Source organism: Lipophrys pholis (genome assembly GCF_963383615.2).
Source record: "Lipophrys pholis genome assembly, chromosome: 1".
NCBI lineage: Eukaryota > Metazoa > Chordata > Actinopteri > Blenniiformes > Blenniidae > Lipophrys > Lipophrys pholis.
In genome coordinates, this window is record NC_137635.1 from 35,092,047 (window position 1) to 35,105,926 (window position 13,880).

The 13,880-nt window shown below is 40.3% G+C and overlaps 1 protein-coding gene and 1 long non-coding RNA gene across 2 annotated transcripts in view; one reads left to right on the forward strand and one right to left on the reverse strand.

Annotated features, from left to right (window-relative positions):
* LOC308118399 overlaps positions 1 to 13,880 on the reverse strand; it is a 33,041-nt gene that overhangs the window by 4,703 nt on the left and 14,458 nt on the right. Inside the window, exons 4-6 of the long non-coding RNA XR_013935884.1 lie at positions 12,858 to 12,939; positions 12,412 to 12,559; positions 5,078 to 5,220 (exon numbers count right to left, since the gene is read on the reverse strand). This is a non-coding gene — a long non-coding RNA (uncharacterized lncRNA). The remainder of the gene's footprint in view (positions 1 to 5,077; positions 5,221 to 12,411; positions 12,560 to 12,857; positions 12,940 to 13,880) is intronic.
* LOC308118390 (myosin-7-like) lies at positions 1,724 to 11,361 on the forward strand. The gene is made up of 36 exons (XM_080477790.1): positions 1,724 to 1,840; positions 1,930 to 2,086; positions 2,185 to 2,212; positions 2,302 to 2,410; positions 2,543 to 2,635; positions 2,753 to 2,816; positions 2,968 to 3,066; positions 3,155 to 3,258; positions 3,348 to 3,486; positions 3,681 to 3,799; positions 3,882 to 4,031; positions 4,127 to 4,297; positions 4,372 to 4,683; positions 4,861 to 4,917; positions 5,036 to 5,241; positions 5,568 to 5,691; positions 5,806 to 5,942; positions 6,226 to 6,481; positions 6,574 to 6,816; positions 6,896 to 7,072; positions 7,153 to 7,298; positions 7,393 to 7,483; positions 7,592 to 7,981; positions 8,064 to 8,190; positions 8,265 to 8,383; positions 8,463 to 8,659; positions 8,751 to 8,934; positions 9,032 to 9,197; positions 9,280 to 9,404; positions 9,492 to 9,800; positions 9,891 to 10,094; positions 10,186 to 10,482; positions 10,626 to 10,730; positions 10,815 to 10,910; positions 10,994 to 11,128; positions 11,239 to 11,361. The coding sequence occupies exons 1-36, from the start codon at positions 1,763 to 1,765 to the stop codon at positions 11,257 to 11,259; spliced, it is 5,535 nt and encodes a 1,844-aa protein (XP_080333916.1). The 5' UTR covers positions 1,724 to 1,762; the 3' UTR covers positions 11,260 to 11,361.

Consider the following 13,880-nt stretch of genomic DNA (forward strand, 5'->3'; position numbering starts at 1 on the left):
AAGGGTTGAAGTGTACAGTTTTTATTTATTTATTTATTTTTATTTAAGAACCTGAAGAAAATGACAGACAAGACACTCCTGCCACCAAAGTGTTTCTTTCTGGGTACTTTTCAGCACTATTAAGGTTACCTCACAATCAAAGGCAACTCAAAATAAATACTTAAATAAATAAAAATATATATGAAAAGTAAAATACAAGAAAAAAAGGGAAATAGTAGAAGACAGAACAATGTAAATTCAAGGTATCCCTCCCACAACCTTTTAGTTTTACAATTAGTTAAATATGACAATGAGAAAGGATCATAAAAAAGGTTAAGTAGTAAATACTTTCTTGTATTTACTGAACAAACTATATGACAAAATGGAAGGTGGGTTAATTTAAATAACACTTGACGCCAACATCAGTTGCTAGAAAATGTTTGAAGTTGACTCGTTCTTATTTATATCAATAAAATAAAAGTCATTCGATATCAAGCCTGTCCTGAACCCCACCTCTTGCCCTCCCCCTTCTTTGTATTATGAATTGTTGGCACCTTCGTTGTCACAAGGTGAAAGCAACAAATAGCTGCTGCACTTCCTGCCCAATTAGAAGAACGCTTTTCCAATGTGTAACCTTCCTCAAAAGATTCTTCCCATATTTGGGGGATAAAGTACCTTTATTAACAGAGGGAGGACTGCAGTCAGTAATGTGCCTCAAAGCTCCTTTGATCAAAGGTTTGTTGTCAAAGGTAAGTTAAACATTTTAATATTTGGAAATGGCTTAAGTGTCTTCGTACCACTGTTGTGACCAGGACACAGTGAAGGTGATTTTTCTTCGCAATGTGCATTTGAATTTCTCCTCTCATCTGAATTGTGTCCTTGACTGGGGGTGAGGAATAATGTTTGTTTTTACGTTTGAGCAGCGAGACCTTTACTGACCCTGGTGGCTTTTTCTGGAGTCCAACCCACCCAAGGTAAAAGTCATTTTGAGTTCTCTCCCAAAAGTCACTAACTAACATCTGTGTGTGTGTGTGTGTGTCCTTGGAAAAAAGCAGGGTTGACCCTCGACACGGTCTCTTATCACAGGGCTAACATAAGGGGATTAACAATCATATAGTAGTAACGTAGTTACTTATCAACCCAACAGATTTGTCTCTGGATTACAGGAAGGAGATAAAGGAGATAAACTAACGAGGGGCAGGAGGGACATGGGAGGACACACAGAAAAAGACTAAACTGAAACCTGAATCTTCTCTCTACAAGATGACAAGTGATAATTACTGCACCGTAGTGTTGACTAACATACTAGTAAATAATTGGATAAGGCAATGACACAGACACTCTAGCACGTTTGCCTTGCTCTGGGTCTTCGTGGAAGTATAAACATGTTGACATGGTTAACAGGTTAGAAAATGGGTGACGCTGCCATGGCAGAGTTTGGGGCTGCTGCTCCTTTTTTGAGAAAGTCAGACAAGGAGCGCCTGGAGGCTCAGACTCGTCCGTTTGACATGAAGAAGGAGTGTTTTGTGCCGGACCCTGAGGTTGAGTATGTGAAAGCAACCGTCTCGAGTCGTGACGGCAACAAGGTCACTGCTGAGACGGAGTTTGGAAAGGTAAAGACGTTTTGGGTTGTGGTGGAAAATGTCCATGTGCATGTACCTAAAGAGGTCCTGTCTTGTTGAGTTTGACTGCAATATGTATCATTTTCTTTCTGCAGACTGTCACAGTAAATGATAGTGATGTCCACCCTCAGAACCCGCCAAAGTTTGATAAAATTGAAGACATGGCGATGTTCACCTTCCTCCATGAACCAGCTGTGCTGTTTAACCTCAAAGAGCGTTACGCAGCATGGATGATTTACGTGAGTCAGATGATCAATTTATATATAGTTATAATATCTAAGTATCTGGTATTATTTGCAATCCTCTTATCCTTCTTTTCACATGCTAGACCTATTCTGGGCTGTTCTGTGTGACTGTCAACCCCTACAAGGGGCTGCCAGTCTACAACCAAGAGGTGGTTGTTGCCTATAGAGGAAAGAAGAGGAGTGAAGCTCCTCCTCACATCTTCTCCATCTCGGACAACGCTTACCAGTACATGTTGGCAGGTGCAATGCCAGCTTTGGTTTTCATTTGTCTTTGAGTATTTATTCTAACATCTGAACATTATTCTGGTAATATTGTACTTTCTTTTTTTTGCTGACAGATAGAGAAAACCAATCAATCCTGATCACGTAAGTCATCAGGAATGATGACTGAATCTTTACAGAAGTCTGATCTCAAATGTTTTAGCACAAACCTCTCCTTCTCCTCTTCCTCTCAGTGGAGAATCTGGAGCCGGAAAGACTGTCAACACCAAGCGTGTCATTCAATACTTTGCCAGCATTGCTGCTGCCCCATGTGGGAAGAAAGATGCTGCAGCTGAAAAGAAGGTTTGTTTCATAAGTTTATGAGCAGTTTGCAGTAAAGAATTGAAATGAGAAGTAGACCTTGAGCTGGCAAGAAAGGGAACACAATTTACATGGTAGTGAATTTGAAGTTGTATTTCTATTTAACAAAATCAGGGTACCCTGGAGGATCAAATCATCCAAGCTAACCCTGCTCTGGAGGCTTTTGGGAATGCCAAGACCATCAGGAATGACAACTCTTCTCGATTTGTGAGTGTCTGTGAGACTGCAAGGGCTGCACTGACACTAATTCTTTATCACAAATTACCTAACTGAATTACCTTTATTACAAAAAAAAAATAAAAAAAATAATGCCTTTCTTCTTAGGGCAAATTTATCAGAATTCATTTTGACAACCGAGGAAAGTTGGCCTCAGCTGATATTGAAACTTGTGAGTAAACAAATATAATCTTCTGAGCTACTTGTCCTTTCTGCTGTTATGGGGCTGAACCTGGGAGACAGAATACATATGCAAGAGGCAGAATACACCACAAAATGACAGACACTGTAAGATAAATCAATGTACAATGTGTCCAAAACAGATCTTCTGGAAAAATCTCGTGTGACCTACCAGCTTAAAGCTGAGAGGGATTACCACATTTTCTACCAGATCTTGTCTCAGGCAAAGCCTGAACTATTGGGTGAGTACAAAGTGTACATGTGATACTTGTGGAATCATACAATGAACATATATGAACCTTTCTATATATATTTTCCAATTATTTTTAGAGATGCTGCTCATTACCAACAACCCCTATGACTACGGCTTCATCTCCCAAGGAGAGACCACAGTAGCTTCCATCAATGACTCGGAGGAGCTGATGGCTACTGATGTGAGCTCAATCTTTGATGGAAAAACATTTTGAACCAAATGACTGACCAATTAAAAAAAAGAATACTGATACTTTTGAATTTGAATTAGGATGCGTTTGATGTGCTGGGCTTCACTCAAGAAGAGAAGAACAGTATCTATAAGCTGACTGGAGCGATCATGCATCATGGTAACATGAAGGTTAAGCAGAAACAGAGGGAGGAGCAGGCAGAGGCCGACGGCACTGAAGGTAAGAGACAGAGTTTCATGTAAGACAAAGTTAATGTAGGAGTTAGCCCACAAACCACAAACGATTTTTGGATTAAGAAATAACACACACAGAAAAACTGAATATTAGAGAGAGAAGACATTATATGGCAGGTAGAAGTAGCTGAATTATGTGCCATATCAGTATGTGACAAGTGGTTCCTCTTCATTTCTCAGATGCTGATAAAGTCGCATATCTGATGGGCCTGAACTCTGCTGACCTCATCAAGGGTCTCTGTCACCCAAGAGTCAAAGTAGGAAACGAGTGGGTCACCAAGGGACAAAATGTTAACCAGGTACAGTTGATGGAGGCAATTTCATTAAATAGAAAGTCAAAAGACACTTTCAAAGATAAAACAAATTGTCTCTTTTCTCAAGGTGAACTACGCTATTGGTGCGCTGTCCAAGTCAGTGTACGAAAAAATGTTTATGTGGATGGTATTGAGAATTAACAATTCTCTGGACACCAAGCAGCCCCGCCAGTACTTTATTGGTGTGCTGGATATCGCCGGGTTTGAAATCTTTGAGGTGATTTTTTTTAAAGAGTACTAAATCTATGAAATTGTTGTTTTGCTTTAAGCAAAATACTAATCCTGATTGTAATGTGACTCATATTATTATAGTTCAACACCTTTGAGCAGCTCTGCATCAACTTCACCAATGAAAAACTGCAACAGTTTTTCAACCACCACATGTTTGTGCTGGAGCAAGAAGAATACAAGAAGGAGGGAATTGAATGGACTTTCATTGACTTTGGTATGGATCTGCAGGCCTGCATTGACCTGATTGAAAAGGTGAGTCAACAGTGTAAACAATGTTCAAAAATTTGAAACGTCTCTTTTCAACCCAACTGTATTTTCCTCCTCAGCCCATGGGTATCATGTCCATCCTTGAAGAGGAGTGCATGTTCCCTAAAGCATCAGACACCACCTTTAAAGCAAAGCTCTACGACAACCACCTGGGAAAATCCAACAACTTCCAGAAGCCCAGAATTATCAAAGGAAAACCAGAGGCTCACTTTGCCCTGGTTCACTATGCTGGAACTGTTGACTATAATATCAACAACTGGTTGGTGAAGAACAAGGATCCTCTGAATGAGACTGTTGTTGGACTTTACCAGAAGTCTACTATGAAACTACTTGCAACGCTGTTTGCACATTATGCTGGAGCTGAATCGGGTGTGTTTCAAACAGCATTTGCATCTTGGTCAAAGAAAAAAAGAATAAAAAAAACCCAATAATCCATCATTTTAAAAAGAGCACAGACAATGTTAAGCTCTGAGTCATTTCTACAGTTTGGATGTTCTTCTATAAAAGTTAAACAGTTCTTTATTTTAGCCCAGGAATCTGGTGGAAAGGGAAAAGGCTCCAAAAAGAAAGGGTCATCGTTCCAAACAGTATCAGCGTTACACAGGGTAAGATCAAAATTACGTTGTTTGTGATAAAATAATCAATGAACATACAATTTCCAGATGGGAGACCCTGTGTTTTACATTTGCAGTAATAGGAACAATCTTTTCTCTCCACTGTCAGGAAAACCTGAACAAGCTGATGACCAACCTGAGGTCGACTCACCCTCACTTTGTACGCTGCATCATCCCCAATGAGACCAAGACTCCTGGGGCCATGGAGAATCCTCTGGTCATGCACCAGCTGCGCTGTAACGGTGTGCTGGAAGGCATCAGGATCTGCAGAAAGGGATTCCCCAACAGGATCCTCTATGGAGATTTCAAGCAGAGGTTTGTGTCAGAGACAGAAACAAATGTCAGATATGCAACATTACATTTAGTCAAGGCTTAATTAAATCATGTCTCAATGTAAGGTGGTGAGACAGACTCTTTCAATGTCTCAAATAATGAGGTATCAAAAATGTACATTTTTGCCTTTTCATAATTTCTATCATTGTTCCATCTTTCAGTGATCCCAATTTAATTTATTAACTAAATGGACCAAATGTTTTTTTTCCCCAATTATGTTCTCAGATGAGCATGTTTTGCTAGCTGGTAATTTGAACTAGATTGAAAAAAATTTATAATTTTTTATTTTTTTTTAATCTCCATTAAAGATACCGCATTTTGAACCCAAGTGCAATCCCCGAGGGACAGTTCATCGATAATAAGAAGGCTGCAGAGAAGCTTTTGGGCTCTTTGGACATAGATCATAACCAGTACAAACTGGGACACACCAAGGTAACTATTTGAGTCTAACTTTGGAGACTGGTTTAAAGAAATAAATACAACTTTTGCTAGATTCTGTAAAACAACATCTTGCATTGTATTGACTTTCACTGATCTCTAAATTAGGTGTTCTTCAAAGCTGGTCTGCTTGGTCTGCTGGAAGAGATGCGAGACGATCGCTTGGCTTTAATCATCACCAGGATTCAGGCTCGATCTCGAGGTGTTCTGGCAAGAATTGAATACCAGAAGATTGTGGAACGGAGGTAGTTCATGACCAAAATTAATTGTGAAGCAATTTAGAGTGAGAGGCAATCATATTTCAAAATGTTTTAATATATTAATGGACATTAATATAAAATTAATAGATTAGGCTATGTAAATGATTACATAGTACTGTGTTTTAGGTTTTTGGGTGGGTTTTGATTAATAAGGACCTCAGAAATGATTATACAAAAAAACTGAGAAAAAACATTGCTTATAGAATAACATGTATAATGCAGTCAAATGGTTGATTATAGTAATGTTCTGATTATCTACTGTACACAGGGACGCCCTGCTTGTAATCCAGTGGAACATCCGTGCCTTCATGGGAGTCAAAAATTGGCCCTGGATGAAGCTGTACTTCAAGATCAAACCTCTCCTGAAATCAGCAGAGTCTGAGAAGGAGATGGCCAACATGAAGGAGGAGTTTACCAAACTCAAAGAGGCTTTTGCAAAATCAGAAGCCCGCAAGAAAGAACTGGAGGAAAAAATGGTCACTTTACTCCAAGAGAAGAATGACTTGCAGCTCCAACTTCAGGCTGTAGGTTTCAAATCATCAATCAGAATTACTAAATGTATTTGTGCATGCAAAGCTGGACATTTTGTAATACTATGTCTTTCCATTCAACACAGGAACAAGACACCCTGGGTGATGCTGAAGAAAGATGTGAGGGGTTGATCAAAAGCAAGATTCAGCTGGAGGCAAAAATCAAAGAGCTGACAGAGAGGTTGGAGGATGAGGAGGAGATGAATGCCGACCTGACAGCTAAGAAAAGGAAGCTGGAGGACGAGTGCTCTGAGTTAAAGAAAGACATTGATGACTTGGAGTTAACTCTGGCTAAAGTGGAGAAAGAGAAACATGCCACTGAGAACAAGGTAATAAACAAGACAAATTACTGTAAGAATTGTTTGAATATTAAATGTTGCTTCAATCAAAACTTTTCACTGGCTTAAGGTAAAGAACCTGGTTGAGGAAATGGCAGCTCAGGATGAAATCATCGCCAAGCTGACCAAAGAAAAGAAAGCCTTGCAGGAAGCTCATCAGCAAACACTGGATGACCTGCAGAGTGAAGAAGACAAAGTCAACTCTCTGACCAAGGCCAAGACGAAGCTGGAACAGCAAGTCGATGATGTAATAACTTCTGAAGATCTGACTTTTTAATTCTTTAAGCAAACCATGTAATCAAAAATGTTAATCATTATTACCCACAGCTTGAAGGATCTTTAGAACAAGAAAAGAAAGTACGTATGGACCTTGAGAGAGCAAAGCGAAAGATTGAAGGAGATCTAAAGTTATCTCAAGAGAGCCTAATGGATCTGGAAAATGACAAGCAGCAACTTGAAGAGAGGCTGAAAAAGTATTATGGAAATCTTTGAAAATGTTAAAACATATATTTAGAAGATTTGTTGGTTGGTATATTGAACTTTTCTTTTTTTTTAATTCCCTAACAGGAAAGATTTTGAAATCAGTCAACTAAATGGGAAAATAGAAGATGAACAGGCAATGAGTGCCCAGCTCCAGAAAAAATTGAAGGAGTTGCAGGTAATAACTTAAACAGAATGTATAAACAGGCAAATCACACTAACATTACAAGACCACAATTGCTTTGTTCTGTTTTATTTCATCTACTTTGCTCAAATGTTGGTCTAGGCCCGCATTGAGGAGTTGGAGGAAGAGCTTGAAGCAGAGCGAGCTGCTCGAGCTAAGGTGGAGAAGCAGAGGGCAGACCTGGCCAGAGAGCTGGAGGAGATCAGCGAGAGGCTGGAGGAGGCTGGAGGAGCAACATCCGCTCAGATTGAGATGAACAAGAAGAGGGAGGCTGAGTTTCAGAAGCTCCGCAGAGACCTTGAAGAGGCCACTCTGCAGCATGAATCCACGGCCGCCACCCTCAGGAAGAAACAAGCCGATAGTGTTGCTGACCTGGGAGAGCAGATTGATAACCTGCAGAGAGTCAAGCAGAAACTGGAGAAGGAGAAGAGCGAGCTCCGACTGGAACTGGATGATGTGGTCTCCAATATGGAGCATATTGTCAAATCCAAGGTGAACTACAATCATGGATTGGGATTTCTCTCATTGGGTGATTAGTATGATGTCTGCCATTCTCACCGCTATTTGTTTTCAGAACAATTTGGAGAAAATGTGTAGGTCGCTGGAAGACCAGATGAATGAATACAAAACAAAGTCAGAAGAGGGACAGCGTACCATTAATGACTTCAGCATGCAGAAAGCAAAGCTTCAGACTGAGAATGGTATGCAGTCGATTGAAAATAATATTGTATTTCAACCTGAATTCAGGATTAATTTCAATCCTCTGGTAAATTAGGTGAACTCATAAGGCAGCTTGAGGAAAAGGAGTCCCTGGTGTCTCAACTCACCAGAGGAAAACAGTCCTACACTCAACAAATGGAAGACCTGAAAAGACAATTGGAGGAGGAAATCAAGGTAGTTAACAATTCCCAACGGCACCTGGCCAGCAAGGGAAAAATAAAAGGTCTGTCCATTGATTATGGTTTCATTTTAGGCCAAGAATGCACTTGCCCATGCCGTGCAGTCTGCTCGTCACGACTGTGACCTCCTCAGGGAGCAGTATGAGGAGGAGCAGGAGGCCAAAGCTGAGCTGCAGCGTGGCATGTCCAAGGCCAACTCAGAGGTAGCTCAGTGGAGAACAAAGTATGAAACTGATGCCATCCAGAGGACCGAGGAGCTGGAGGAGGCCAAGTGAGTCAAATATATTCAAATAAACCACTGGGGTAAGCGTAAAAAAATCTCCAGACCTCAACCAAACCTCATCATTGTATTTCATATCCAGAAAGAAGCTGGCTCAGCGTCTGCAGGATGCTGAGGAGGCTGTTGAAGCAGTGAATGCTAAATGCTCCTCTTTGGAGAAGACCAAGCACAGACTGCAGAATGAGATTGAAGATCTCATGGTGGATGTAGAGAGGTCGAATGCTGCTGCTGCTGCTCTGGACAAGAAGCAAAGAAACTTTGACAAAGTATGATGTGTCAGGGAGTACATACGGAAGAAGCTGTTGTTTTTCAATAAAACAAGAAATAATTCATCCATTCAAAATGTGACAAATTGTCTTTCAGGTCCTGGCGGAATGGAAGCAGAAGTATGAAGAGTCTCAAACGGAGCTGGAGAGCTCTCAAAAGGAAGCCAGGTCTCTGAGCACTGAACTCTTCAAATTGAAGAATTCTTATGAAGAATCTCTTGAACATCTGGAGACCATGAAGAGAGAGAACAAGAACCTACAAGGTCAGTTAATGTAAAGTTGCTTTCTTTTTCAGTATACTTAACTGGATATTAAATGTGTGTTGCTATTTCATGTGACTTGCAGAGGAAATATCTGACCTCACTGAACAAATTGGAGAGAATGGAAAGAGTATTCATGAGCTGGAGAAGATTCGAAAACAGCTGGAACAGGAGAAGTCTGATATACAGACAGCTCTGGAGGAGGCAGAGGTGTGCTGACATTTACCATGGCCAAACTTTAGAATTGAAATTTTCTCTGCAAAAGGCAATAATGAAGTCATTCTTTAATTGTGAAAGGCCTCACTGGAGCACGAGGAAGGGAAGATTCTCAGAGCCCAGCTGGAGTTTAACCAGATCAAGGCTGACATTGAGCGTAAGCTTGCAGAGAAGGACGAGGAGATGGAGCAAGCAAAGAGGAACCAACAACGAGTTGTGGACACTCTGCAGAGCTCTTTGGACGCTGAGACTCGCAGCAGGAATGAGGCTCTCCGTCTGAAAAAGAAAATGGAGGGAGACCTCAACGAGATGGAGATCCAGCTGAGTCAGGCCAACAGGCAGGCGGCCGAAGCCCAGAAACAACTGAAGTCTGTTCATGCACACCTCAAGGTTTTAAAAATTTAACAATAAGATAAAAAAAAAAAAAGAATCCTGTTGCGATCTACTTTCAACTTAAAAGTATGTGTTTTTATTTTCAAGGACACTCAACTCCACCTTGATGAATCTCTTCGAGCCAATGAAGACATGAAAGAAAACATTGCCCTCGTCGAAAGGCGCAACAACCTGCTTCAGGCTGAAGTGGAAGAACTGAGGGCTGCTCTGGAACAAACGGAGAGAAGCCGCAAACTTGCTGAGCAAGAGCTGCTGGACGTCAGTGAGAGGGTGCAGCTGCTGCACTCGCAGGTGTGAACAGAAATCTTTGAATTACTGTGCTCTTAGATTACTTTTAAGTACTTTCACACTGAAATCAGGTATGATTTAATTTTCAAAACAGAACACCAGCCTGATAAACCAGAAAAAGAAGCTGGAGGCTGATACAACCCAGCTTCAGTCAGAAGTGGAGGATGCTGTGCAGGAGTGTAGAAATGCAGAGGAGAAGGCCAAGAAGGCCATCACTGATGCTGCGATGATGGCCGAGGAGCTGAAGAAAGAGCAGGACACCAGTTCCCACCTGGAGCGCATGAAGAAGAACATGGAGCAAACCATCAAGGACCTGCAGCACCGTCTGGATGAAGCCGAACAGATCGCCATGAAGGGAGGCAAGAAGCAGATCCAGAAGCTGGAGGCCAGGGTGAGTACAATGTCACAAAATTCTTGACATTGCTAAACTTTATTGAAATATAATCTATTCGTGAAAAAAAAATAAAAAAAAATAAAAAATCTAATTGAAAATACATTTTGTATGATGTTTCGCTTGCTTGTGACATGTTGCAGGTGAAGGAGCTTGAAAATGAGCTGGAAAGTGAGCAGAAAAAGTCCAGTGAAATGCTGAAAGGTGTCAGAAAGTATGAAAGACGTATCAAGGAACTTACTTATCAGGTAACTTTTAATCGCGACAATAGTGTCATGCTGTGACAACTACATTGAAAATTGAAATCTTATTGAATTTTATTTACCATCTAGACCGAGGAGGACCGTAAGAATCTTGCACGCCTTCAAGATCTTGTGGACAAGCTGCAGCTAAAGGTCAAATCCTACAAGAAATCAGCAGAGGGTGCTGTAAGTGCAACTGAGTTTCTCCGAAACACTCATAAACAACGTAATTGTTTTGGGCTGACATGACGTTGGTTTGTGTCCCGAAGGAGGAACAAGCAAACAACAACCTCACAAAGTTCCGTAAGCTTCAACATGAGCTGGATGAAGCTGAGGAAAGAGCTGACATTGCAGAGTCACAGGTCAACAAGCTCCGTGCGAAGACCCGCGATGTTGGGTCAAAGGTAGCGTGAGCGTGTATTTACTCCTGAATATTACAACACCAAATAATTTTCAACAAGCGAGTCCCTTAAAGCAATCAAAACCCAACTCGCATGTTTTCTCTTTGTTTCAGAAAGGACTTGATGAAGAGTGAAGTTCTTTGAAAATTGCATCTCTGAGACACCCTTTCGCCTCTGTGACGGTGTCTCCCTAAGCATGGGTTTTTGTCCAGTAGAATAAATTTGAAGTGCATCTGAAAGACGCCTCCTGATGTTTTATTGATTTATGAAAAAACTAATCTGAAATGTCAAACGCAAAATATGAGTCTTTAAATATTTGAAAATTGCTTTCTGGTTTCAAAATATGTTCGAGTCCATCACCTTTAGTGGTATTAGGAAGCTTTTCCACTTATCACCTTATGTCATTTAAATCAATTGAACAGGAGAGGGCGCTCACACATCCCATTACAATCTGGATAAGAAGGCACAAGGAAATACTACCCCTGACCATACTCAGTGTTGATGGTTTTACATTTCTTTAAATATCAGTTCAGTAATTCACTGACTAAAAGGAAATACAGCAGAAAAAAAAGCCTCTTCTAAAGCCGGGGTGTTTTAATATTGAAAATGAAAATGCAGTTTGGATGATTGATTAATAATTTTTATTTATGAGTCAAAAAATGCAGTTTAATCTGAAAATGAAAAAGCATTTCTGCTAATACATTTCCAATTGATTGTTGAGCCATATTTGCTTCCATAGTTTTCAGGATCTGTGGATTATATTTAATGTGTGGAAATGGGAAAACTACAAGAAGACTTTTCAATAAGTGGGGCTGTGACAAATAAAATGTGTTTACTTTTTAAATGTTCTTCTGACATAATTGGCTGATCCTCAGCCTAGAATATGTCAATCTCATATTTACTGAAGAAAATCCTTTATGGCACAAGGTACCTTATATTTAAAATTGTATTACTTTATGATTATCATTATTATTATGAACACCCAAAGTCATGACAAAGTCTAGTTTGATGTGTGCAAAACTGCAATTGCTAGTGTTTGAGTGAGCCAGCTATAAATGAGTGACAAGGTTGTAGAGACGCACAAAGACAGCTGATGAGGTGAATCTTTTTTTAAACTGTAGATACTACATGAGATCAATAACCAAGATTCTCGTCAGTCAGTGTGTCTGGATTTCTGTGTTGTATTACTGACGTTAGTTTTTACTAGTCTTTTCTTTTTCAGTTAGAAAAAAACCCAAAAAACAATGGACTAAAGATGTACATTAGAAAAAAGTGAAAAAGCTTACCTTCACATCAGAGACTGAAGTGAGGTTTTCGGCATCCAATTTCTACGTGGCCACACTGATGACAGTGCAGAGGCCACATTGGTACAGGTGGGTGACAGCAGACAATCTGGAGTTGGTGTATAAAAGGTCTGTGACCTTCAAGAAAGATCTGCAATTCAATAGAGAACCCTTGTAGTTAAAAATGTATAGATTTTTACTTTCATCAAATACAAGTACTGGCAAATCAAAGCATTACTCTTAAACATCCAGACCAACAGAGCAGCAAGAAATCCATTATTTCACAATTCCCACATTAGCAGAAGTAAGGGGGAAATATTCTCTGGAGTCGAGAACATAACCTGCCTGCAACTGGCATGATTTGCATTTAAATGTAACTTGTTTCCCAAAACTATTTTTGACAGAATAAAGAACAAATGCAGACAGGAGCATCAGATGGTTTACTGTACCTTTTTGTCATTTCAGCGTATCCTGGCCTTTGCCCCATCAAAAGACGAGACGTACTTGTGAGTCTTTGCAGAGGTCCAAAGTCTGAATGAATGAGGAGAAGACAAGAGAGGAGAACCATGAACTTGTGTTCGCCTCCACAGAAACTCTACACCCCTTGAAAGTGACCTTTCATTCAACAGAGAGCAAATACTGCTCATAGTTCTACTGGCTCCAGTTTCGAACGTAAGTCAGTCAAGGTGCTTCACACCTTTGTTGTGTGTCCACGTGATCCAAAAAGACAGCAGACAGCAGACAGCTGGGAATGAGACCTTAACGAGATGGACAAGTGGTGTCCTAAAGCCTGGAATACACAGGCGGATAACTGAAGAAGATGATATTTCTAGTACGGGCAGGAACAATGCCCGTGAAGATGAGAACTGACGCAAAGGAAGACTGCTGGGGTTCTGAATGATACTCAATATACATAAATATCAATATACTTAAATTTGTTTTAATGTTGGGCCTGTGAAGTCATTTTGTGTCTTGTCTTAAATTGTCACGTTACACGTCAGTGTATAAATTTGATATCATTCAAAATGTGACTACATACAGTATATCTTTTGTTTCTTGTGAGCTTATCACCTGTTGCTGCTGGTCAGAGGAAAAAAAATAAAAACCCCTTCGTCACAAGCTGTTTCCAAGCCATCCTCTCAACCACCAAGGGCCGAAAGGCAGCCAGCAGGAATTTCACAAGTTATCTTTGGCCTCAAGGATAAATGGAAGAAAACAATGCCATGTCAATGGGAGCAGCTCAAGGGCAGTGTCTGGAGTACAGGTTACAACAATATGAATTCATGTCAGAGGTATAAATATATTTGTTCTTTTCTGGGAAAAAAAAAGGGAAGCTCAAAATGAATGACAAATAGGCATATCTTATTAAGTATTGAATACATTAGGACAAGAGAATAGAATATCATCAGCATTATATGTCATAGCCACACATTGGAGTAGTTATTAGCACTCATGCCTCACAATGAGAATAC

Coding starts and splice junctions, on each gene's coding strand:
- LOC308118390 (XM_080477790.1), top strand. CDS start 1,763: ATGGCGATGTTCACCTTCCTCCATGAACCAGCTGTGCTGTTTAACCTC. Junction 3,259..3,347: donor AGGAGCTGATGGCTACTGAT/GTGAGCTCAATC, acceptor AATTTGAATTAG/GATGCGTTTGATGTGCTGGG. Junction 4,684..4,860: donor ATGCTGGAGCTGAATCGGGT/GTGTTTCAAACA, acceptor TCTGGTGGAAAG/GGAAAAGGCTCCAAAAAGAA.